Here is a 23,518-nt window from a genome sequence, read left to right as displayed (position 1 = left end):
GCTGTGCATGGGCTTTCTCTAGTTGTGGCGAGCGGGGCTACTCTTCGTTGCGGTGTGCGGGCTTCTCATTGCGGTGGCTTCTCTTGTTGCGGAGCTCGGGCTCTAGGCATGCGGGATTCAGTAGTTGTGACATGTAGGCTCAGTAGTTGTGGCTCCAGGGCTCTAGAGCGCAGGCTCAGTAGTTGTGGCGCACGGGCTTAGTTGCTCCGCGGCATGTGGGATCTTCCTGGACCAGGGCTCGAACCCGTGTTACCCTGCATTGGCAGGTGGATTCTTAACCACTGCACCACCAGGGAAGCCCCTCCTGGTCTATCTTTAGTTGTGTGTGTATGTGTTTTACTGCCGGTTCATGTTCTTTGCTCATTTGTTTATTGGAATACGTGCTCTTTTTTAAAAATTAATTTTTAAGAACCCTCCATATATTAAAGATAGTAAAATCTAAATGTCACATATGTTATAAATATTTTTCCAGTTTAAAAGGTCTTTCAATTATTTTATTTGTTTCAGACAGTTCAAAAAACGTGTGGAGTTTATCTTTTCCTTTAAAGTATTTGTTGCTTTGATATCACAGTTATCAACACATTTCAACCCTAATATTAAATGCATTTTCAACTACAGCACAGTTTCTAGCATTTCTATGATTTTACTTGAAAATTTAGATTTGCACTATTTAAAAGAGTGAAGGATCTAACAACAGATTAGGAAGATACTAGAGGGAGAGGCAGAGGAATCCCCCTAACCACTCTCCACCTCCAGGCTCCCAGGCTGGTAGATCTGGTTTGATGGTGGTGGGACAATGACCTTACAGGAGGTCAGGGTTAGACTCACCTTGTAGGGTCACCTGGAAAGAAATATCAGCGTCTGGAGAGGAAGTGACAAAGAAGGGAGGTGGAAGCCTGGTGAGCCCAACTTTGCCTGCTCCCGTGCTTCAGTGCACATGGATGCTGTCCATCAACGGCATTCCTTGAAGGATCCTCTCACCTTCTCCAGATTGTGCTGAGTTCCATCCAAACTGAGTGTGAAGACCACACTTTCCAAAGGCCCCACTTTGGAAAAGAGGGAGGGGCCTGACACCCAGAGGTACGAAGTGGTACGGAAAGAAAAACAAGATGTGACTGGGCCAGGGTAAATCCACCCAGGACCATCTGTTTGCAGCATGTGTCCCCTTAAACATCTTCTCGGGCAAGAACCCAGACTGTCCCATTTACAAAGGCTTACTTGCCTTTCCTCAGCTGCCTCTAAGGTGCTCAGTCCTTCCGAGGAAGCCAAGGCCACTTTTGGGGTGAGGCCCTCGCTTCATGCAGCGACTAGCACCGTGCCCGGCAGCCCCACCTAGCACTTGCCCGCACCATGGCCTCCGTCTTGGAGCTGGCGTGCATCTACTCGGCCCTCATCCTGCACGACGATGAGGTGACAGTCACGGAGGATAAGATCAATGCCCTCATTAAAGCAGCCGGTGTAAATGTTGAACATCTCTGGCCAGGCTTGTTTGCAAAGGCTTTGGCCAATGTCAACATCGGGATCCTCATCCGCAATGTGGGGGCAGGTGGACCTGCCCCAGCAGCTGGTCATGCCCCAGCAGGAGGTCCTGCACCCTCCATCACTGCTGCCCCAGCTGAGGAGAAGAAAGCAGAAGCAAAGAAAGAAGAATCTGGAGAGTCTTATGATGGCATGCGCTTTGGTCTTTTTGACTAAACCTCTTTAGTAACAGGGTCAATAAAAAGCTGAACTCTTTGCTGCCGTTGGTCTTACTGCTATAAATAAATTAATTAATTAATAGGCTTACTCAGAATTCCTAGCAGGAAATTTCTGTTTATATATTATTGGTCAGGAGTGTGTAAAGGAACACCTCTCACTACTGGAGACGCTGGGAATGCAAGTTTTTATATGGGCACGTTGGCACCCTTAATCCAATTAGCATTCTCTTAGTAAAGGAAGAAGGAGAGATAAATTGGATGGAAAATAACAGTCTCTGTTATTAATGGGGGAGACTTTGAGAAACAATTCAAATAAAATGTGAATATTCTAAATAATAATATGCTGAGTAGAATATCAGTTATCTACTTTATTACTTCATAGGGTTATTGTGAGTATTCAATGAGAGAAGGCTCAAGAAGTCTTACCCACGATTATTATACATTCAACTTAAATGAGGTAATGCCTATAAAGTGTTGCACAGAGCAAAGGCTCAAAAAATATTAGCTGTGGTTCTTTGCTGTTATGAAAACATTTCATTCTCTGTGATTCTTTACTTCTGCTTCATAAATGATATGAATACAATTCTACGCAGAGGTTTTTATTTCCTATCTACATGATGATCACATGTTTAACCTTAAGGGAGATGGCAGTGCTTTCCAATCATGTCGCATAAAACATCACTTATGAAGAATGTTTTGGGAAGCTGTAGCAGATGAAAATATTTATCTGCCTTACTGTAATGCTCTATTTTATAACAGGTTGATTCATGAAGGTTTGTTGGAGTCAGGATTACTATAATGAACATCCAATGTTTGTGAGACTATTTGAGAATACTTGGTTAATACCAACTGTCTTATATTCGAAAGACATAAAAAGAATAATGAGTAAAGCATACTTTCAAGAAACTGCTGTGACTTAGAATTATAGGATCATTGAATTTTTGAGCTGGGAGGATTTTAGAGGGGAAACTGAGGCTGGGAGTGTGTAGAGTGAATAAGTGGATTGGAGAAGTTCACAAATAGGTAATATCATCTATTATATCTTGTCTCATGAAGTCATATCAAGCAGAACATAAAAACCCTTTGCAAGTGATAGTGCTTATGCTATGATTTATTTTTCTAGTGTAATTGGCATTATAACAGTTTAGTTGTGATTTCCACTATAGCAATGAAAAATATATAGTCTTTGTTGGGTGAATTGATAAAAAATAATGACATGATATCAATAGCTAGGATATAGGGCTGATTTTATATTTGCTGTCTCATCTCTGACTTTATGAGATTCTACTCCTTACTTTTCTTTCAATTAAACTGGCAGGAGAGCATTTACTTTCTCTTATTTCTTGGACTTATTATCTAGAAATAAGAATCCGAGAGATAAGACTAAAGAATGATTTCATTGTGACTTCATTTTAGAACCAATGGCACTTTGCAAATGGCTGTGACATTAGCAGATAATTTAACCATCCCTAAGTTTGCTATCCTTACATGGGAATAAAAGTAGTACCTACCTCATCATGTTGTTGAGGCTTAAATGAGGTAATACGCTTAAAGACTTTACAGAATACCTACATCATGTGCATTCACTATTATTATGAGGAGTAGAATTATAACTGGCACCTGTCTGATACATACAAGAGATTTTGTTGAGTTGAAAAGCAATGGATTTGCCACAGAAGTCCTCATGTTCTGGGGAAGTAGCTATTTTATTACTGTCTAATCTTTCAAAGATCTTCTTGGCTTCAAGCACAATTTCTCTCTCAAATCCAGTTTTTGGTGGGGATTCTCAATATGTGGGTGTTAGTAGAACACACCCTCATGGCATTTGTAAGAGCACAACTTACAAAGGACCACTGTAGCCTGCATATCACTGATAAAAACAGCTGGAGCTGACATCTGTGCCTTACAAACCTTTTCAAGTCATAACAAAACCGGCCTGATTTCATAGCCACAGTACGAATTTCAACTCATGTGTAGGAAAGATGTCTGGGAAACCTGATAATGCTGGGCACATAAGATGAAGGCCTTATCCTTTAATTCCATGTTGGGAAGCACCGATGAAAGGACATAAAATGTGCACTTAACACTTCCCTAAGTGAGCATGGATTTCACAGTTCCAGGTTGATTGTAATTTGGTGAATTTGTGAGCTTTTAATGATTCTCGCCACTTTCAAATGACAAGTAGGAGTATGCTTGAAATTGATCACTCTGGTTTATAGTCATAAAGGTAACAGGATAAGTCAGAAGACCTAAGGCAGGACTCTCTTTCTGAAATGTATTTTGTCTCTGGTTCCTTTGGCCAGCCTGTAATTGCTAATGAGCTCTTCTGCCAGTTATAAGTCACAGGTCCCGTGACAGGTTTTCCTATATGATTTTCATCAAATGCTTCAGAATCCTGGGGCAGAAAGAAATTATGTAAATATAAGTTTTTATTACTATTGCGTTTTTATTACTTTTCTCCTCTGGTTTTTTATTGCCTCATATAATACAGGTAAATATGGTGATCCCACGTGGAGATGGGGGTTTCTGATCTCGTGCCTCTGCTCTCATGCTTTGTATTCAATCCATGTTAATTATCCATGATTTCTTAGGCAAAGAGAGGAACGCAGACTCCATGCTGTCTGCAACTACTTCAGTCATTCCTTTACTGCCCGTGACACCATGTGAGACCTGCAGATGCTAAACAATCTCTCCCTGCACCAGCTCAAACAAAAAATGTTAACCATATGCAACTTCAACCTGTTTATCCTTAAGCAATGCAAAGCCATGCAGCGCTACAGACGGGCAGTGGGGGAGAGCACAGAGCTGACACTTCACACAGGGTTACTCTGTGAAACAGAAGAGCTCAGAATCATAAGAATTTAGGGCAGGGATAGTTGAGTTGGGCTCCTTTCTTCCAACTTTTCTCACTGTTAAAGACAAGGGCTCCTCAGAAATTCTCTTCATCCGAGTAGAATTGATGAACAACTACTTAAATATTAGCTCCTGGAGTTCAGATTGGGAGGTTCTTTTGGGGACTGTGGATTCTGAACGCCTAAATACTCTCCGACGTGATCTGTTAGCTACTGGTAAGAACTGAGACATTCACCACGAAAAAAAAAAAGGAGTTTTAATTAATGTTAGCTCATTTTGTTTAATCTGAATGATAATTTTCTGTTGGACATTATTTTGGGGTGCAGATCTTTTCAAAGCTCTCTTCATCTTGACAGCTAAGGTTTCTTAGTACTTTCTAAAAAAATCCCAGCAGATTATTAAATACAGTAAATTTAAAGGGCTTTGGGAAATATAAATCAGAAAGTAGAAAAAAGATTCAAAATGGTATTTGAATATACGTTACAATCTCAGTCTCTTTTTTCTTCAAAATAAGCTTATTTATTCACTTATTTAATGTTTCTCCTTCCTTGAACTGTAAAACAATATGTTCATACTACAGAGTATTTTGGAAAAAGAAAACAATGTTCTACCAATCCAACATGTTATTTCCATTTCTCTTTATGGCTATACAAGTTTTGCATATTCTCTTTAAGACTTTATTCCTTTGCAAACTCCTTCTCCTTAATATATTTGTAACCTGAGGGACCCAAACAGATCTGGCAAGGTAAGCTCAGGGAAGTCTTTCTAAACATCTGGAAAAAAGAATCATACAAATATTAAAGAAAGTGAATTAGATCATAATTCTGCATTTTAGTGAAAAGAAATTGGACATTTTCTAGTTAAATCCAGTGTGTATTTGTGATCTATTTTCAGTTATCCCACATGCTCTCATCCCTATAGATTATGGTATGTGAGTGCCAAACTGAATCTAAATTGAATGAACCTGTACCTCTGCCCCAGAAACAACTTTGTCAATCAGCACTATTAATTCATCTTTAGTGGCTTGAACCCTGAACACAACAGACAGATGGAAGTGAAAATACAAAGAGAAGATACAGTGCTTACTTAGGAAAGAGTATCCATATCTCAATATATACTCCTGGAATGCGTGGCTAAAAGCTCAGTTATGGAGTCAGACTGTTCAGAACACCAGCATCTCCACTCATTAGTACTAGTACTATGACCTTGGGCAAGTTACATAACTTCTCTGAGAATCAGGTTTATAGTCTGTAAAATTAGGGTAATATTAGGATCCAATTCATTGGGCTGGTGTGAAGACTAAATGAGTCAATGGATGTAGAAATGTCCAGCACAGAGTCAGGCAAGCATATTATTACTGTTGTTATACTTAGTGTTTCACATTGTCACCACTTTCCAAATAGTGTGCAGAGTATTGATCACAACTAAAGTCAAACTGGTAGTCAGCAACATATAAAAAGGATTATACACAATGTTCAAATGGAGTTTAACCCAGGAATGCAAGGTTGGCTTAGCATCTGAAAATGAATCAGTGTAACACAATCATGTTAGTAGGACATAGAACAAAAACTATATGATTATCTTAAGAGATTCAGGAAAAGCTTTTGACAAAATCCAACACCCTTTCATGATAAAAACATTCAACCAACTAGCAGTAGAAAGAAACTTCTTCAACCTGATAAAAGGCATCTAGGAAAAATCCACTGCTAATATACTTCTGACAAATGATAGTATGATTTCCCCTAAAATTAAAAATAAGGCAAGGATGTCTGCTCTCACCACTTCAATTTAACGTTGTACTAGAGGTCCCAGACAGGGCAATCAGTGAGAATAAGAAAAAAATGGCATACAGATTTTAAAAGAAGAAATAAAACTATCTCTGTTCATAGATGGCATGATCTCATAGAGAAAATCCTGAGGAATCCACAACAAAAATATTAGAACTAATAAATGAGTTCAGCAGGGTTGCAGGACAAAAGATCATTATATAAAAATCAATTGTTTTTCTATATATTAGCAATGAGCAATCTGAAAATGAAATTAAGAAAACAATTCCACTTATAATGGTATCATAAATAATAAAATACTTAGGAATAAATTTAACAAAAGAAGTGCAAGATGTGTACCCTGAAAATTGAAAAATATTGTTGAAAGAAATGAAAGCAAACCTCAATAAATGGAAAGATATTTTATGTTTACAAATTGGAAGACTTAGTATTGTTAAGATGGCAATACTACCCAAACTGATCTACAGATTCGACACAATCCACTTCGAAATCTCAGCTGTGTTTTCTGCAGTATTTGACAAGTAGATCTTAAGATTCATATGAAAACAAAAGGGACCCAAACAATTTTGAAAATGAAGAACAAAACTGGAGGACTCACACTTGCTAATTTCAAAATTTATTACAAAGCTACAGTAACCAAAACCGTGTGGTGCTGGCATAAGAATGGACATATAGATGAATGGAATGAAATTTAGATTGAAATAAACCCTAATTATAAAAAGATTTGCATAGACATTTCTTCAAAGAAGATCTACAAGTGGCCAATAAGCACATGAAGAGATGCTCTACACCACTATTCATTAAGGAAATGCAAATAAAAACCACAATCAGATGCCACTTCACATTCACTAGAATTGCTTAAAAAATGACAATAAAAAGTGTTGGTGAGGTTGTGGAGAAACTGGAGCCCTTATACACAGCTGGTATCATAAAATAGTACAGCCATTTTGGAAAACTGGCATTTTCTTTACACTTTAAACCATATGGATTGCCATTTCGCTCCTTGGAATACACCCCAGAGAAATGAAAATTTATGTCTACAAAAATACACGAATGTTCATAAAAGCATTATTTAAAATAGCCAAAAAGTTAAAACAATCCAAATGCCCTTCAATTGATAAATAGATAAACAAGATGTGTTATAGCCACACAAAGGAATATTATTGGTGACAGAAAGGAATGAAATATTAATCCATGCTATAGCATGGATGAACCTTGAAAACATTAAGTGAAAGAAGCCAGACACAAAAGGCCAAATATTGTATGATTCCATTTATATGAAATGTCCAGAATAGGCAAACCCATAAAGACAGAAAGTGATTAATGGTTGCCAGCAGCTGGCAAGTGACCGTTAAGGGGTATGGAGTTTCTTTTTGAGATGATAAAAATGTTTTAGAAGTAGAGTGTGATGATGGCTACACCTCTCTGAATATACTAAATACACTAAATATTTTATACACTAAACATATTGTACTAAAACTCCCTGAATTGTATACTTTAATGGGGTGAATTATATTTTATGTGAATTATATCTCAATAAAGCTGTCATAAAACAAACAACAACATCAAAAACACTGGTTATAAGTTTTCCCTTATTTTTGTCTGTGCCTTTCTATTTTATTTTTGCCAACAGTTTTATTTTTTTTTATTTTTATTATTTAAGTCTGTGGAGTCCTGGGGAAATCTCCAGTGACTACTCCTTAAGAATAGTGTAACATCCTCCAGTGAATTCATTCCCAAGAGTCAACAGTTTCATTTGGCTTCTGAAATTTATCAAGGCAACTTGTCAATGTTATTGCTTATCCTGCTTAATCACAGAGCTAAGGGCAAGCTGAGATTTGCCATATTAGTGTTTCTGATTTTTTTTTTTTTTTAAACAATCTGTGGTCAGTCAGAGAAAAAAAATTCCAAGAGGAGATCTTTTTTTTTTTTTTTTATGGCAAGATCTTAGCACGAACACTTCAGTGCCCTAAACCTCAGTGAACATAGGCCAGGCTGACCAAAGCAGGATACAGGTTTCATGGGGGGACTCGATATTAAGTGGTATTATATAATCTGGTGGTAACTTGTCCTAGGTCCACACAAGGTCTTTCAGCCAGAAAACACAGAGCAGTCTCCTATCAGAATACTTATTTAAATTATTCTAATATGGCTTTCAGAACTAAGGAGATTGATATTTCTGAAGCTAAGAAGTTAACTAGAAGCCTCATAAGAAAAAAGTGCGTGTTATTTTACAGAAAGAGGAGGACACTTCTTCATATAGACAAGGTAAAATATTTCCCTGATGCTATGCATTAGCTCAAATTCAGTAATTGACCAGTCATTTATACTGTAATCATTAAATTACAGAATACTTTCATTATATTCACTACCTGTAAATAAATGTTTATGAGTAGCTGCTCTGTTAGGCATTATTTTATTTGAAACCAAATCAAAACAACGTATTCTCAGATTTGTTATTTGTCAGTAAGGAAGTCTTAGAAAAAAATCAGAAAATGTTTAAAATCAAAATCACAGGTATAGATCGGAGACGGTTGTGTGACCATACTATTTCCTCTCTCTCTAGGTTACTTCTAAAAAGACAATAAAGGGATAAAACAGACTCATAAGAGCAAAGATAAAAGGAGAGAAGAGAGCAGCAGAGGAGGTATCTTAATATATTTGGGAAAATGTCTTTTGATGGGGTTATGAGCATGGAAAAAACTAAAACCTAAAGGTCTTGCAGTGGTGAATAGTAACAAAAAGTGAACTGATTTGCATTTTAGAACCTCTAGGGGACTTGGGACTTGGAGTTCCCAGGTTAGTGTAGGGCATGGCTGAAGATAGTACCGAAAGTCAGGGGTGGTTAGAAGTATATTAACAGTGTCAGATCCCAGGAGTAACCCTTTAGTAGAGTCAGCGTCCTTCACCCTCTCATTGATCAGGTGGAAGACTGTGAGCTATTCTCTGAATAAAGGGGAAGGGGAACCTCAGGACTCAAGAATAATGTTTGCTAATCAACAATCTTGTCTAATGACATAAAATGTCCAAACACACTTTAGTACATGAATCTTAAGTATAAACAGAAACTGAGATAAGTGTAACTCCATTTTTTATGAAAATCTAAAGGACAGAAATTTAAAAAATAAAACAACAAAAAAATAAACTTGAAAGAAATAGAGATGATTCTGGGAAGAGAAGAAAATACACATAATCAACCAACTAACCAATCAACCACCACCACAACCACCATCACCACCAAAAAATAGAAATAAGAAACAAAGCTGCCCAATGAATATCCTCAGACATGAAAAGGAGAATAATGAAGTCGCTATAAACAAGGTGAAACATATCTAGAGAAGAATTAAAGATAAAATCATGAAATATCTTCAAAGGTAGGATAAAAAGATCAAGAATGGGAAAATAAGAAAAAAATATGTAAAGGATCAATCTAAAAGGTCTAACATCTAGAAGAAGATGGTAGAGAAAGCAGAGTGGATTAATCAGGAAAAAGACAATTTCTCTGCCCTGGAGAACATGAGATTCAAGGCACTCGGCACAACGGATGGAAACAAAATCACCATATTGGGCAAAGCGATGGGAATGGCAGAGCTCCAGGGATGGAAAGACTTCAAACTCTTTGCACATTCACATAATTTTCAACCCAGAATTCTCTACCCAATCAAATCACCCATCAAGAGAATAACCAATCATTGTTATTCCATTTCTAGTGCATCTCCTGTGTATCTTGTTAAAAAATTAATTAGTTAGTTAGTTTTAAGCAAACTACAAGAGGATATGCTTTGGCAGAACCAAGAAGTAATTGAAGAAAAAGAAGACATAGGGCTCAGGGACAAAAATGTACATTTAATGAGAATTGGGAAGGGAAATCCCAGGATGCTGTCTGTGTCATAGACCTAAAGAGCAATCAGACTCAGAATGAAGAAGAAAAACTAAAGGTTGTAGGAAGAAAATTCCCAGAAAAAAAGGTGGGGCAGGGTGAAAAGGGATGCTAGAGTTTGAGCATTTGAAAAAAATATATAACTAGTTACAAATGTATGGTGGTTTCAAAGGAGTAGCAGAATTTTTTTTTAATGCATTTGCTTCTAAAAATCTATTTAGGTAAAACACAAAGGCAAAAATAAATTCCAGAAAGGGGCAATTGTATAAGAAAGGAAATGTAATCATAATAATTATTTCACTCTGCAGTACGTAGTAATGTGAACACTGATTTTTGATTTAACTATTTTTTTGTTTTAATTTTATCAAAATGGGAAGAAGTGGCAGGTATCAGAAAGTCAGAAGTGATAGACAAAGACATATCACCTTAGCAAATTATTTATAAATATAGATGTGGGGTTTCCCTGGTGGCACAGTGGTTAAGAATCCATCTGTCAATGTAGGGGACACAGGTTCCCTGGTCCGGGAAGATCCCACATGCCGCGGAGCAACTAAGCCCATGCACCACAACTACTGAGCTCGCGTGCCACAACTACTGAAGCCTATGCTCCTAGAGCCCGTGCTCCGCAACAGGAGAAGCCACTGCAATGAGAAGCCCGCGCACCACAACGAAGAGTAGCCCCCGTGCAGCAATGAAGACCCAACGCAGCCAAAACCAACCAAACAAACAAAATATATATACAGATGTGAATGCCAAGAACAGCAGGTAAAAGAGAGAATGACTGTTTTTAAGAACTGGGGAGAGGTAGGGCAAGTTTCTGCTGGTTTTTATTAAAACTCATTTAGTATTATTATTGGATTAAAATATATAACAACATCAATAGATTTGTGTGGACACTGAAAAAATAAAAGCTCATAAAAGTCTAAAAGAGATCATGAAGAAAATTTTAACTTGCAAAGCTATATAGAATTAAGGTTAAAAAAAAAAAAGTAACAGATTAGACAGATTTTGTCTCAAGCTGATCATTCCTTTTAATCTGGTACGTGGTGAACCGTCTTATTACACTGGCTGCACTTAACAGACTTGGGCCACATGAGAGACAGAGAAAAAAGATCTATATTAACTAAAGCATGGCCACAGTGAAATGCTTTTTCTCAAGCCCTACCTCTATGAGAGTATTTTAAAGCCAAGTTCATCTCAAATGCTTGCAAGTGCTTCCCTGCCTCCCTCCCCAGAAGGTTCCTGTTACCTCAAGAACAGTGCCTGTCACATAATAGGCACTCTGTACAGATTTGTTAAATGAATGATGGTGAATTTTCCCTTTTCTTATCAAAGAAGAGGCAGCAAAGCTACCACCCGAAGTTTCTGTTTGGCATCTATTCAACTTACTATGAAGAGATTTGTGTTTGATTGTCTGAAGAAATTGAAGGGAAAGATATAGAATGTTGCATGAATCTGTCCTTATAAAAGCTACCACAAAATGGCTTCAGTTAAAAATAAAATTGACAAGTGATTAGTCTACATTATTTTGTTTTTAGTTTACATCAATTTTTTTTCAGTTTTGAGAAAGACATTATGAAATTGGTTAAGACACTTCAGATTTGGCCAGTGTATCTAACAGTAATCATTATACATAGTTATTCTTTTCTACCCCTCTTCTTAAGATATAGTGCTGGCAATTTTTGATGCGTTCTTTCCCATAAGCCAATTTTATAGTTTAAGATACACGCAAAATACTGAATCTAACTATAACGTTAGTCTAATTTAAAATGTCCCCCTTAACATTCTTTTAACGTTTGATTTTTTTCTTGTTATGGTTAAAATCTCTGATGTACAACTTCTTTTACCACTTAATATATCATGATGGTTTAATAAATACTAGACCAAAATAGTGACAATACTTTACGGGGAATTTAACAAATATTAAACTGAAAATGTTAATGTGGCTTTTCTAGAACTCAATGGGCTATACAACTTCAAATATAATAGTTCAATAACACAACATAACAAAAAAAAGTCATAGAGACAATAAGTGCACATTGTATCCCATACCTGGAAGTCCAGAGATTGGGAGGACCCCTCAGGGTTGGGTCAGAGATGTCCTTAGAACCTAGATTCCTTCCATCTTTCTGCTCTACCATTCTCAGCCTTTTTAAATTGCTTTTCTCGTTAAGATAACAGATTCAAACCTAGCCCAAGTATACTGAACACCACCTCCCTTCAACCTTTGTAAGAAAGTTCCATCTCATGTCGCTTCCTCCTGATTAGAGTTGTACCTGGATAGGCAGCCCTTCCAAGTACTGTTAGGTGAGCATCCCTAGATCAGAATTCACAAAGAGGCAGTTTACAGAGAGGTGGGGAACATGTGTGGTAGATTTAGTCTGCCAGAGTTCAAATATTGGACCTACAGCTCATTGACCTTGTTATCTTGAGAAATTAACTTCTTTGTGTCTTAGGTTCCTTATTTGTAAAGGAAGATAAGAGAACCTTCCTCAAATGCACTTTAAGTGTTTAAAACTATGCCTGGCAAATGATAAGTGCTCAATAAATGTGAGCTCTCATTATTATTTGCCAGTTATGATAGATTTCCCAAGTTCAATATCAAATTGAGACTTGGTGGTTATCTGGACAATACAGGCAATAGTTCAGGCCCAAATTATTACTTCCTCAATTATCTGGAGCTTTTAGGAATCAGGCATTTCATTTGTTTAATTATTCAAGGTAATACAATATACCTTGTCATTGAGTTAGTGATGACGTTAAAGCTATGGTATAAAGATTAATAGATACCTGGTAGACAAATGGATTGAGGCTATACCTAGAAGAGATACCTAATGAAACCATCAGGCAGTCACACACTGCTCAACCCTACTACGAAGTTATGATACTTGTAGATCCCATGGACAGAGTGACTTTGGAGGAAGTTTTATATTGTTTGGTATTTCAGGCAATACCTGATTAAATTTCTCGCACGTACGCATATCTGAATATGTGTCTTTGAATATTCACGTACAAGTAGAAAAAGGAGTGAGAAAGAGAAAGTAACAGACTGTAAGACAAAGATTATTGTTATTACAGACTTTATCAGTAAAAGATCTGGAGAGAACTACAAGAGGCTAACATATTTATACAAAACCTCTGGAGCAATGGATTTTTTAGAGGCAATCCTGATCAAAGCAGCTTTGTCTTTTTAATTTATTTTTTCTTTTTAAAGTCCTCCACTTGCTATTCTTCTCCCTCGGATATAGAGGTGGAGCTGATTTTACAAATGAGGATTGCTCCTGTGTTTTTTAAAAGCTACTGGAAAATAAGTCAGATTCTCTGCAGTTGACACTAGAGTGTTCTTGAAAACAAACCCACCTGTCTGTCTCTGATGAAGTAATTTTCCAAGCACTTTCTCTTCATTATAAAAGTGAAAGATGGTGTTATTATTACATTTAATTATCAGGCTATCTGCTCCCTGTTTCTACAAGCACAGAAAACAAGGTATTCATCTTGCGAGTACCATTTTGTTTTTAATAAAAAGAAAAGTTTCTTTTTAAACGTTTTGGTAGATCCTGATATATACAGCCTTAAAACCATTCACTTGCTGCTGCTGTTCTGGGAAATCCCCCGAAACCTAAGGCAGTGTGAAAATGGGAAGAAGCTTGTATTTTTTTAAAGCAGGTGGGTGATTGTTTTGGTCACCTTTGTTCTGTGATCATGGAGAGAGAATACCCCTTCCCTCCACCCCATCTCCCCAAAAGATTCTAAGAAAACAGTTCGGGGTCACTTCTCACGGGCACAGCAGCTACCCAAGCCCTCTTCATTCTTACAAGATGGATATTAGCAACCTAGAAGGTTGTGAAAGTGTGTTTGCTTTCAGTCTGGGGCAAAAAGGAGGGACAGCCATACACGATCTGTATATGTGTGTGTGTGTGTACATGGATTCAGACAACCTCTGTGTGTGTGTGTGTGTGTGTGTGTGTGTAGAGATCAGATACAGAATTTGCCATGGCCTTTGTTAATCACAAAATAAGCTGTGCCCATTTCGACATTCTATCAGAATTCTGAATTTCTGGTTAAAAATCTGTCTGCCTGAACATGTCTGTCAGAAATCACTGCCTTCGCTAATGCCAGGGGTCATTAAGTGTACAAGGAAGGAGGCCAGGCAGAGATGCTCTTCCTTGTCTTAAATGAGCAAGGGTTAGTGCAGAACACTGGGGGGTGAGCAAGTTGTACACAATCCCAGTGACTCCGGTGCCCCTCCTGGGGACTGCGAAATCCTCTGCCACTGTGAAGTGACTTAGAAATGAGCCGACAAAGAAGTCCATTGACTTTAACATGAGTATGCTTGAATCACACAGAAGACAAGAATAAATCACCTTACCAATGTGTCTGGTGTAATTTTCTCATCTCCTTCCAGTTCCCCCACCCCCACCCCTTTTGTTCTTTGTGGCTGTTTTTGTTATCAGTAGCATCTTTGCGAAGTCGCCTTTCCCGGATTTTTCTAAGGGTGACTAGGGTGGGAGCTAGGTGCTGCGGCCATCTGAATCTTTTAAAAGCCGCCTAAGAAATATTTAAGACCCTGCTCTAGGAGGAACGGCTCTCCCAGGCATAATTTTTGGTGCTGGTTGCAGCAGGGAGCGTATGCTGGGAGGAAAGTATTATTTTTCTAAATGGAAGGTGTCAGATGGTCACGCGATGTGACTGCATGTTCGAGATCACCGCCTCCCATCTGCAATTTGTGACGTGTGAAAGATTCTGCCCAAATGTGCTCACCAACTGGAAATCCTCGGCACTTTTTTTCCTTATCAGGAGAGACCAAGATAACCAATGGTTTACAGATCAGGGATCCTATCAAATTAATATCACTGTAGGATAAAATCTGTTTTAAATACAACTCCTAAACTCCAGCAAAGTTAACTAGTACAAATAAGTTCATTCATCTGATTAAGAATGGATGCTCAGAAAACAACAATAAAATGAAATCTGCTTATCACTGTACCTCACTTCAAAAATAGGCTGGATATGAAAGAGGATATATTTTTCCTTACTAATTAATACTGACCAACCCCAGGACGGAAGGAAAGCATTTTTGAACCAGGGTCGGCTTTTCCTGGCCTTATACACCTCTGAGTCGCTTTCCAATTAACCACAGCAAAACTCAGAAAGGACGGACTATTTAGCCTTTGCCTTAATAGGGGTTCCATGTTTGGAACTGAACTTGAACCTTTGAGATTTGTTTATTCTTGGCTAGGCATAATTCCCAGCTTCTCAGATAAAAGGGTCGTAAAAAGGCTCATAAGGTGCTTCGGACATCAAGCAGCTCATACAAAACAATATCTTGATGAGTTAAGTGCAAATGAATCAGAAATATAATGGGCTGAAATTCCCTTGCTGTGCACAGGGGTTCATGGCTCGAGGAGAAAAGTGCTTGGCTCTGCAAAGCACACCTTGGCTTTCATTCCCACCAAACAGTTGGGTGGGGAGTTTCTATGTTTGGCCTCAGAGATGGATTTCCTTTGCTTTGCCGAATTCTCACCTTACGGACTACAAAAAGGGAAGGTCTTCCTGGGGTTTTGTTTCTCACCTGTGTCAACGGCAGAGGGAGAAAGAGCTAGAAGGACAGAAGCCCTTGGGTGAGTGCGAAAGCCCTATTCATCCCCACATCATTTTATATTGTATATTTTGCATCACAAAGCTCTTCACAATCAGTGACAAAATATAGAGGGATTACAAATTCAAGAAATGGATCACTATCACCTTTTTTTGAAGCTGCTGCTGCTGAGCTGGCGTAGCCAATCGTGAAGGTCTGAAATCCTTTGTGCTCAGTCGCCAATCGGAGCTCCAGAGGCATTTGGTGTGACACTTTCTCCCAGGAGAAGAGCCCTAAACCCCACTTCAGCGTCAGAGAGCAACGTGGGCTGATCGCTCCTCACGCAGACCATCCTGCTGGGCTTTTTACAGGGTGACCCCCGTAGACCATGTGCAAACAACAACAACAACAAAACAAAAAGGCAGTGATATGAAAAAGAATATGGCAAAACATATCTGATTTCGTTGAAGGGAGAGAGCGTATGCCTAACAGGAAGCCGTCCCCAAGTGACACATCAGTCAAGAAATAATGCACAGACAACAACAAGCCTTTGACTCAAGGATGGCCCTTTGTATTGAGTCTCGGGATTCTATTATCAGTAGAGCCCTTCCCCGTGCTCTCAGCTGATCCAAACCCTGCCCATTCTTTAAAACTCAGAGCAAATCCATCCCTCTTCATAAATGCTCCCTCCTTGTAAGGAGCCCCAAATGAGTAATAGGTTGTGTTCGTCCTACTCTGAACTCATTCACCAAGTTTTGTGTCTGCAGACGGTTTGGCAATTAACCATCTTCTGGTGCTGGCTTGAATGGGTAGTCAATAACTTTTCAGTGGGCTTGACCATTTCATACATTTTGACTTAATTTTCTATTTCAGTTGGAGGTTTCTTGAGGCAAGGGCTTGGCCTTATTTATCTTTTATTTCCTCATTGGAGTAGGGGAAGGATGCCAACTTTGTGCCAGGCACTAACTACTTTACGGCATATACCTGTAGGTAGAGACCAGGCAATCGATTCTGAGATGCTGTCTCATGTCCACGCCACAGGGTAAGTGGTAGAGCCACCATTTGAATCCTGACTGTTGACAAAGCCCTTCCTTAGATGATAAACATGGCAGATAGGAACTAAGCAATTGATTTCTGATTTAACCACACATACACACACACAAAACACAGTGAGAATTCTCATGCCTGTGTTCATTCTTTTGTTTCAGAGTGAGAATTCCTTTAACATCTCTGCGCCCCAGAAGCCCTGTCTTTGCTTCCTCCCCTGGGGAAGAGATGGCACAAGTAGTAGCTACCCACGTTCTGACAGAAGTTGCCGGCTGTGGAGTCTGGCGTTTGCCATCAGATGAGGGATTTGGCGGCCAGCACTTCCTGTTGCTGAACTTCCCTCATCAGCAGTTGCACCACAAAGGATTTATTCTTGAGGTTACCGGTACTTCTCCACCCTGGCTGCAGTACCCAGCCCAGCAATCCGTCTTGATCCTGGTCAGAGCGCATCTTCAGAGCAAGAGCTTAGGCGTTTGTTTCTTCTTTCATGCTGTGATGCTTTGGCGGGGGGCGGGGGGGGCTGCTGGTGATGGACATGTGATTTGTAGCTGGGCATTTGTAGCTGGGACAGCAGAGCAGCACGCTAGATATGAGTCTAAGCCCTGGCCTGAATCCAAGTTCAGAGTTATCAGGGTCCACTGAAACAATGGGAGCTATTGTTTACATCTTCCCGCCTATTGTCTCAGAGACACTGTGCCTCCTGGGCCCCAAGATACTCCAACTGACCTTGCCAAACTCTCAGAAACTCAACACAGTTTGAGTTTGATGAGTTTGAGGATGATGAGCTGATATTTCAAACATACAGAAGCCACCTCTATAAGCTTAATGCCCTCTTGCCTATGGAAGTCTTGTCTATGCCTGATCCGTGATAGGCCTTCGTGATAAAGAGGAAGGCCCACCATGGCTCCCAGAGGGGCTCACCTCCCTGCTAATGGGGATTGCCGGAACTTTTTACTTGACCCCTTCCTCTCCTTTTGATAGTTTTTGATGGTTGCGACAGGGGAGAAGGCAGGAAGAGGAAAAGTTTCACAGCCGCAGAGTCTGTGTAATTCTTCTGGACGTTGATTTTTTTGCTCCCTTCTTTCTATCTCCTTGGAGATGCCAATTACTCTTTCAACTGGAGTGTTGGTGGTAGCATTTATTGGGGGTCATATAGAATCAGTGCTTCCTTAAAGAAAGAGGCTGAGTAGTTACTAAGTCCAAACCACGGGGCAGAGACAAGGGAAGGAAACAAGAGAGAAAGAACGGGCGCTACTGGAAGAAAATAGGTTTCCCACATTTCCTCTGTCTCTTTAGAATCTTCAGAGCTTTGCCAGAACTTAAAATATTGGTATTCCTTTGTCGCTCAGCCTTATCTCTTCTCATTTTACATACCCTTCCTGACAGATTTCATTGCTTCAATTATCTTGTTTTTTTCCCTCCTGATTTCCAAATATATATCTTTTAGTTCACAATTCCTTTCTTGAGCTGCAGCCTTGTATAGTCACCTGACAGTTGACAGCCTCACTTGGATTTCTCAGCGGCATCTCAAAATCACTATGTCAAAAATTGACCTCATTATCCACCCCCCGCCAAACCTGCTTCCCTGCATATCCTGTCTTAGAAAATGGAAGGAGTTGGAAAGCTGATAGCGTTAAAAAGCATGAGGCTTTGTGGTTGGACTTCCCTCTCTATTTCCCCATCCCCACAACCAGCCAATCACCAAATCCTAATTCCACTCCTTGAATATCTCTCAAATCCACCTACTTCTCCCAAGTCTCTTTTGGCTGGAATTTTAAAGGGCTGAATAACTCCCACTCACAAAGATGTCCACATCTTAATCCTCAGAACCTATGAACATGTCACTTTACATGGCCAAAGGGACTTTGCAGATGTGATTAAAGATTCTGAGACAGATTATCCTGGAGTATCTGGGTAGGCCCAATATATTCACACATCTTTATAAGAAGGAGGCAGGAGGGCCAGAGAGAGGAAGAGATGTGATGACAAAAGCAGAGATGGGAGTGAGGTGAGGTCACGAGTCAAGGAACACAGGAAGCTTCTAGAAGCTGGAAAAGGCAAGGAAATGGGTTCTCTCTCTAGAACCTCCAGAAGGCGTGCAGCACTGCTTACCCATTTTAGATTTCTGAACTTCAGAACTGTATGAGAAGAAATTCATGTGGTTTTCAGTCTCTACGTTTGTGGTCATTTGTTACAGCAGCAACAGAAAACTAATACAGGCCTCAATGGTTTTCCCTGTCTCCAGTTATGCCCCCTTCTAGCCTATTTCCCACGAGGTAGCCAGAGGAAGTGTTCTAGGACACAAATCTGATCATAGCCGTTCCAAGCACCGGAATGCCCTGTGCTAGAATACATCTCTTTTTCTTATTTTTAGCTCCTTCTCATCCACATTCCAGGGCATGCCACAACACTAAATGCAGCAGCATGGGGTGTTTTCCCTTGACCATAAACATCTTCGGAAGGCATGAGATGTCCACTCCGTTTTAGGACTAAACCTACACCGATCACAAAATGGTGCCTGTGCTAAAGCATCTGTAAGCAAAGAAAAGGAACAGAGGAACTCGTAGCATGGTCACACTCAGGGTGATTCTGTGACAGTCTTCGGGCTTTCTACCTTGTTTGGGGCCAGACCTTTGAGGATTGATTTCTTTTCCGCTCCTCTTTCATTCATGAAGTGGAAGAGCGGGGTGAAGGAATCTAAGAGCCCCAGGAAACCTGAGATTTGGTGTCCACATAGGAGTAGGACCAGGAGATAAGTAACTGGGAGGAGAGTCCCTGCACAGTTGAGAAGACGGTGGGGGAGATAAACAGATGTCAGAAGCTAAGGTGGGTTCTGTATAGATTGCTTGGAATATTAGAGCCTAAAATGAATTCTTTTCCTGAACATTTCTCTGATAACCTGCGTGCAGTTGATAACAGTCAGACATTGTGGTGATGGACAGTTTGGGTCCATACCACTCCCTTTAATGATAAGAGAGGATTAAGGAGAATCTTGCCTTATACTCCAGCCCCCTCCAATTTTTTTTTCAACCTTGTAACATCAGCACACAAGGCCTTTCTTGTCTGATTTCTGCTTATTATTCTCAAGTATTCTCTTGCCACTCCTCCATTTTCTCCATCCTCAAAACTCGATCAAATGTGCAATTCTCTCTACTCCACAGTTTCAGATTAGACATCACGTCTTCTAATGCCAAGTTTGGCTTGTATATTATTTAGCAGTATATGTCCACCCCTACGGAGGGAGTTGTTATACTGTATTTGAATCATGTTTTCCTTTTCTGTCATTCTCACTAGACTTTATTTATTTATTTATTTATTTATTTTTAGGCCCATTGGCTTGGCATGTGGGATCTTAGTTCCCTGACCAGGGATCGAACCCGTGCCCCCTGCATTGGAAGCATGGAGTCTTAACCACTGGACCGCCAGGGAAGTCCCCTCACTAGACTTTAAACACCCCCAAGGGTAGGGACTGTGGCTTTCTCATTGACATATCAAGCCCTATTACCTGGGGAACGTTCACTAAATATTTGCAGAATAAATAAATGCATGAATGCATGGAAGTAGGCCAGGCTATGGGAGACAGGGAGGTATGACAGCAGACTGGGGACAGGGGTCTAATATGCTAAATAGAGTGAGTGGAAAGGAAGCCTGAGTAACCAAGTTCCTAGAGTTAGACCCTCTATACTTTGCACAAAGGTTGAGCTCTTGCCTTCCAAGGTTCTGTATTTTGTTACTCTTCATTGATATAATTTGACCCTCACTTGCATGCCCTTGATTCACGTGTGTCCTGTTTCTCCTTTTAGTCAATAAATGACTCAAGGACAGGAATTTATGCTTTATGCTGTCTTTGAAAGTCTACTCCAGTATTGTGATTTGCTCACTGGATATATACAATGATGGTTCATGATGAATGTGTTCAAGGCCCAGTAGAAGCCCTTAAACCAACTCCTGTGCTTTGGAAGATCATCCATTGCTAATCTTGATGCTTGATCCCTTGTTAATCTTGATGCTTCTTCAAGACTGTCACATGTGGACCTTCTCTGTACCTTGGAGTCTTCTGGCAGGTCATATACCTTATGGTTTACATTTACAGAATTCCTGTAGTTCTTTCCTCATTGTTAGATACAGCAACAAAACATTTATAGTCTTTCTGATTGCTCTTACTTTTGAAATGAAGTGGTCTTTATATATTTTTTTCTGGTGCCCTAAACATTGAGATTTTCAAGATGTATTATTAATGCCAGTGCTATAATGTTTGTGACTGTAGTGCTTCACACTGCTGAGGGCCTAAATACACTAAATATTCCTGCTTCCTGGGTATTGTTTACAAGAGAAATTAGAGAGGATAAAGGATTTGGATTTTATTCCTTATTAGATGTAATATTGTCAAGAGTGAAAGAATATCACGGCTAGAAAAACTCTGCCCTAGAAGCACTGAGTTCTAGAACAGTTTCTATCACCATTCAGCTATGCAACTTTGGGATAACTATCACTCCACTTCTCTTGGATTCTGTTTCCTCACTAAAAAATTAAAGTACTAGCCCCTTTCCAGTTCTAACAGTTTATGATGAAGATAATTATAATGCAATATATGTAATACTTGTCTTGTATTAGATAGGGGTAGAAAACTGCATTAGATTGCTATGCCCAATGATGCCTTCTGAATAGATGATCCTACATAGTAAAATATAGGCGCCCTAATGCAATACTGGGGCTATAATACTCTCATGATAAAAATTAAAGCTATAATCCAAATAAGTTCCTGTAAATAAGAAAGAGGCATCTACTCAGAGAACAAAAGAAAGCCAATTTCTCAGAACTATTTCCTGTAAGATTAGAACACTCTGAACTCAATTTACTATTGAGAACAGACTTTTAAATCAAAACAATGCATACCCATGTGAATTAATGCACCTCTTCTGACCTAACGTGAACACTGCAAAAGCCACAATATGCTAGTTTCTCCCTAAGGCCCTGACTCTCTTAAATATTATTTAGTAGATGCAAATTGGTAAGCTTATCACAATCTTGAACCTAAGTCTGCAGTGATTCTCTTGTTCTTAATCTTTGGGTATTTGGCATTGTCGTTGATCCCAAAAGAAGACATTGTTACATCTGTAAGTCAAGGTAGAGATTGAAGGAGGCTTCCAACACACAGGGCAGATGGTGAGATGTCATGGTGAAGTCGATTCAACATCCACATGGATTAGGTTTGATGCCACTGAAGCCCTGTAAGAGCTTTCAGGAAGGCAAGGGTGCTTGAAAACTGCTCAGTGAGAGAGAAAATGTCAACACACACTGAAAAGACCATTTCAAGGTCTTTGGTGGAAATTATTTTATCAGTGGGAGTGTTTTCAGCTCCATCCCACAACTCCCAATCAGTGGCAATCTCAAAATCCCTCCAACTCTTTATGAGGTGAGGAAAGCCATCAAGCAGATGAAAACCAACAAGGCATCTGGAGCTGATGGAATCCCTGCTGAAATCTTCAAATCGGCTGAGGAAAATGCACACTATGGCTCCACGCTCTCATCTTGAAGCTTGAGAATGATGAAGAAATTCCAGATGACATCAGTGATGCTGCAGTTGTGACCATTTTGAGGCAATGGCACAAAGATAATTGGAAAAAGAACACCCTCACTCCTCTCTCTCAGGACAGTTCTTGCTGAAAGTGTCCATGCCACTTTTTGAAAGGCAATCGATAACTGAAAAATGTTTATTATTCGACTTCAGTTGTTTGGTACGGAATTTTCTTTTCTTTTCTTTTTTTGTTTCTTTTTAAAAAAATTGTTTTGAATTGCACTGGTATGAAAAAATGCAAGCCATTTCAGATACCCATTGCATCTTCATATGATGACTATTTTTTGAGTCTGATGACCCCTAGACATCTTTTAAGGCAATGATTGCCTTATCCATCTTTCTGTCTCTGTAGAACCTGCATATAGCGGGTGCTTGATAGATGTTAAATAATGAATGAATTACTTGGAGGTAACTAAGAGTAAGATTAGTTGCGTACACACTATATTTGACCAACGAATGAAGACAATGTTGTCATACTGCCTCTGGCTTCTCTGGCCACGATGTCACAGCGGCCACACAGAAGATGAAGACAGCTTGCACACAGGCATTCATGGCCACTTTCCTTGATTATCTCCATGAACGAGGGCAGGTGGCAGAAGAGCCCGGAAAGACTGGAGAGCTTGAGATTTGTAAAGGATGGGAAAAGCTCGAATGTCAACCTTTGCTTTGGCTGCTGCTGCCCGAGTTTGCAATCAGAATGGAGCAGTGAGCTTCCTCAGGACCATAATGAGCAGTGCTAACATTCCCATCCTGCCGATGAGTGACTGAAGTCGCAGGATGACTGACTGGTCATTGCCAAATTAGGAGCCAAGCTCCCGTTTGGCTATAAAGTTTGCATCTCTGTGCCCTACACTGAGGCCAGAGGCCAAACCAAAGTGTCCCATGGAAGCTATGCGGGGGCTGGGGTGGGGACAACGGGGGTCCTCGATCTGCTCCACAGACACAGAGATAATGTAGTGCACTGTGTTAATTAACACTTAAAGCTGATACAGACGAAAATAAACAAATGCGCACCCATTCTGGTTCCACTTCTAAGACCTCATCCCGAGACCGTAACACAGTTTGTTTTACGGCTTCCCCAGTCACGTGAGAGCCAGC

The 23,518-nt window shown here is 39.7% G+C and overlaps 1 protein-coding gene across 2 annotated transcripts; it reads left to right on the top strand.

The window, feature by feature from the left end:
- The first annotated feature begins 1,338 nt into the window (after positions 1-1,338).
- LOC133075640 (large ribosomal subunit protein P1-like) lies at positions 1,339-1,695 on the top strand. Of its 2 annotated transcripts, XM_061169981.1 has the most exons (2): positions 1,351-1,421; positions 1,497-1,695. In XM_061169981.1, exons 1-2 carry the CDS (start codon positions 1,351-1,353, stop codon positions 1,693-1,695), a joined length of 270 nt encoding a protein of 89 aa, XP_061025964.1. The 2 variants fall into 2 exon arrangements, with proteins under 2 accessions (XP_061025965.1, XP_061025964.1); XM_061169982.1 differs by having other exon boundaries at positions 1,339-1,695.
- The last annotated feature ends 21,823 nt before the right edge of the window (positions 1,696-23,518 follow it).

The sequence above is a fragment of the Eubalaena glacialis genome, chromosome 15 (assembly GCF_028564815.1).
Source record: "Eubalaena glacialis isolate mEubGla1 chromosome 15, mEubGla1.1.hap2.+ XY, whole genome shotgun sequence".
Taxonomy (NCBI): domain Eukaryota; kingdom Metazoa; phylum Chordata; class Mammalia; order Artiodactyla; family Balaenidae; genus Eubalaena; species Eubalaena glacialis.
This window is presented reverse-complemented; position numbering and strand designations above follow the sequence as displayed.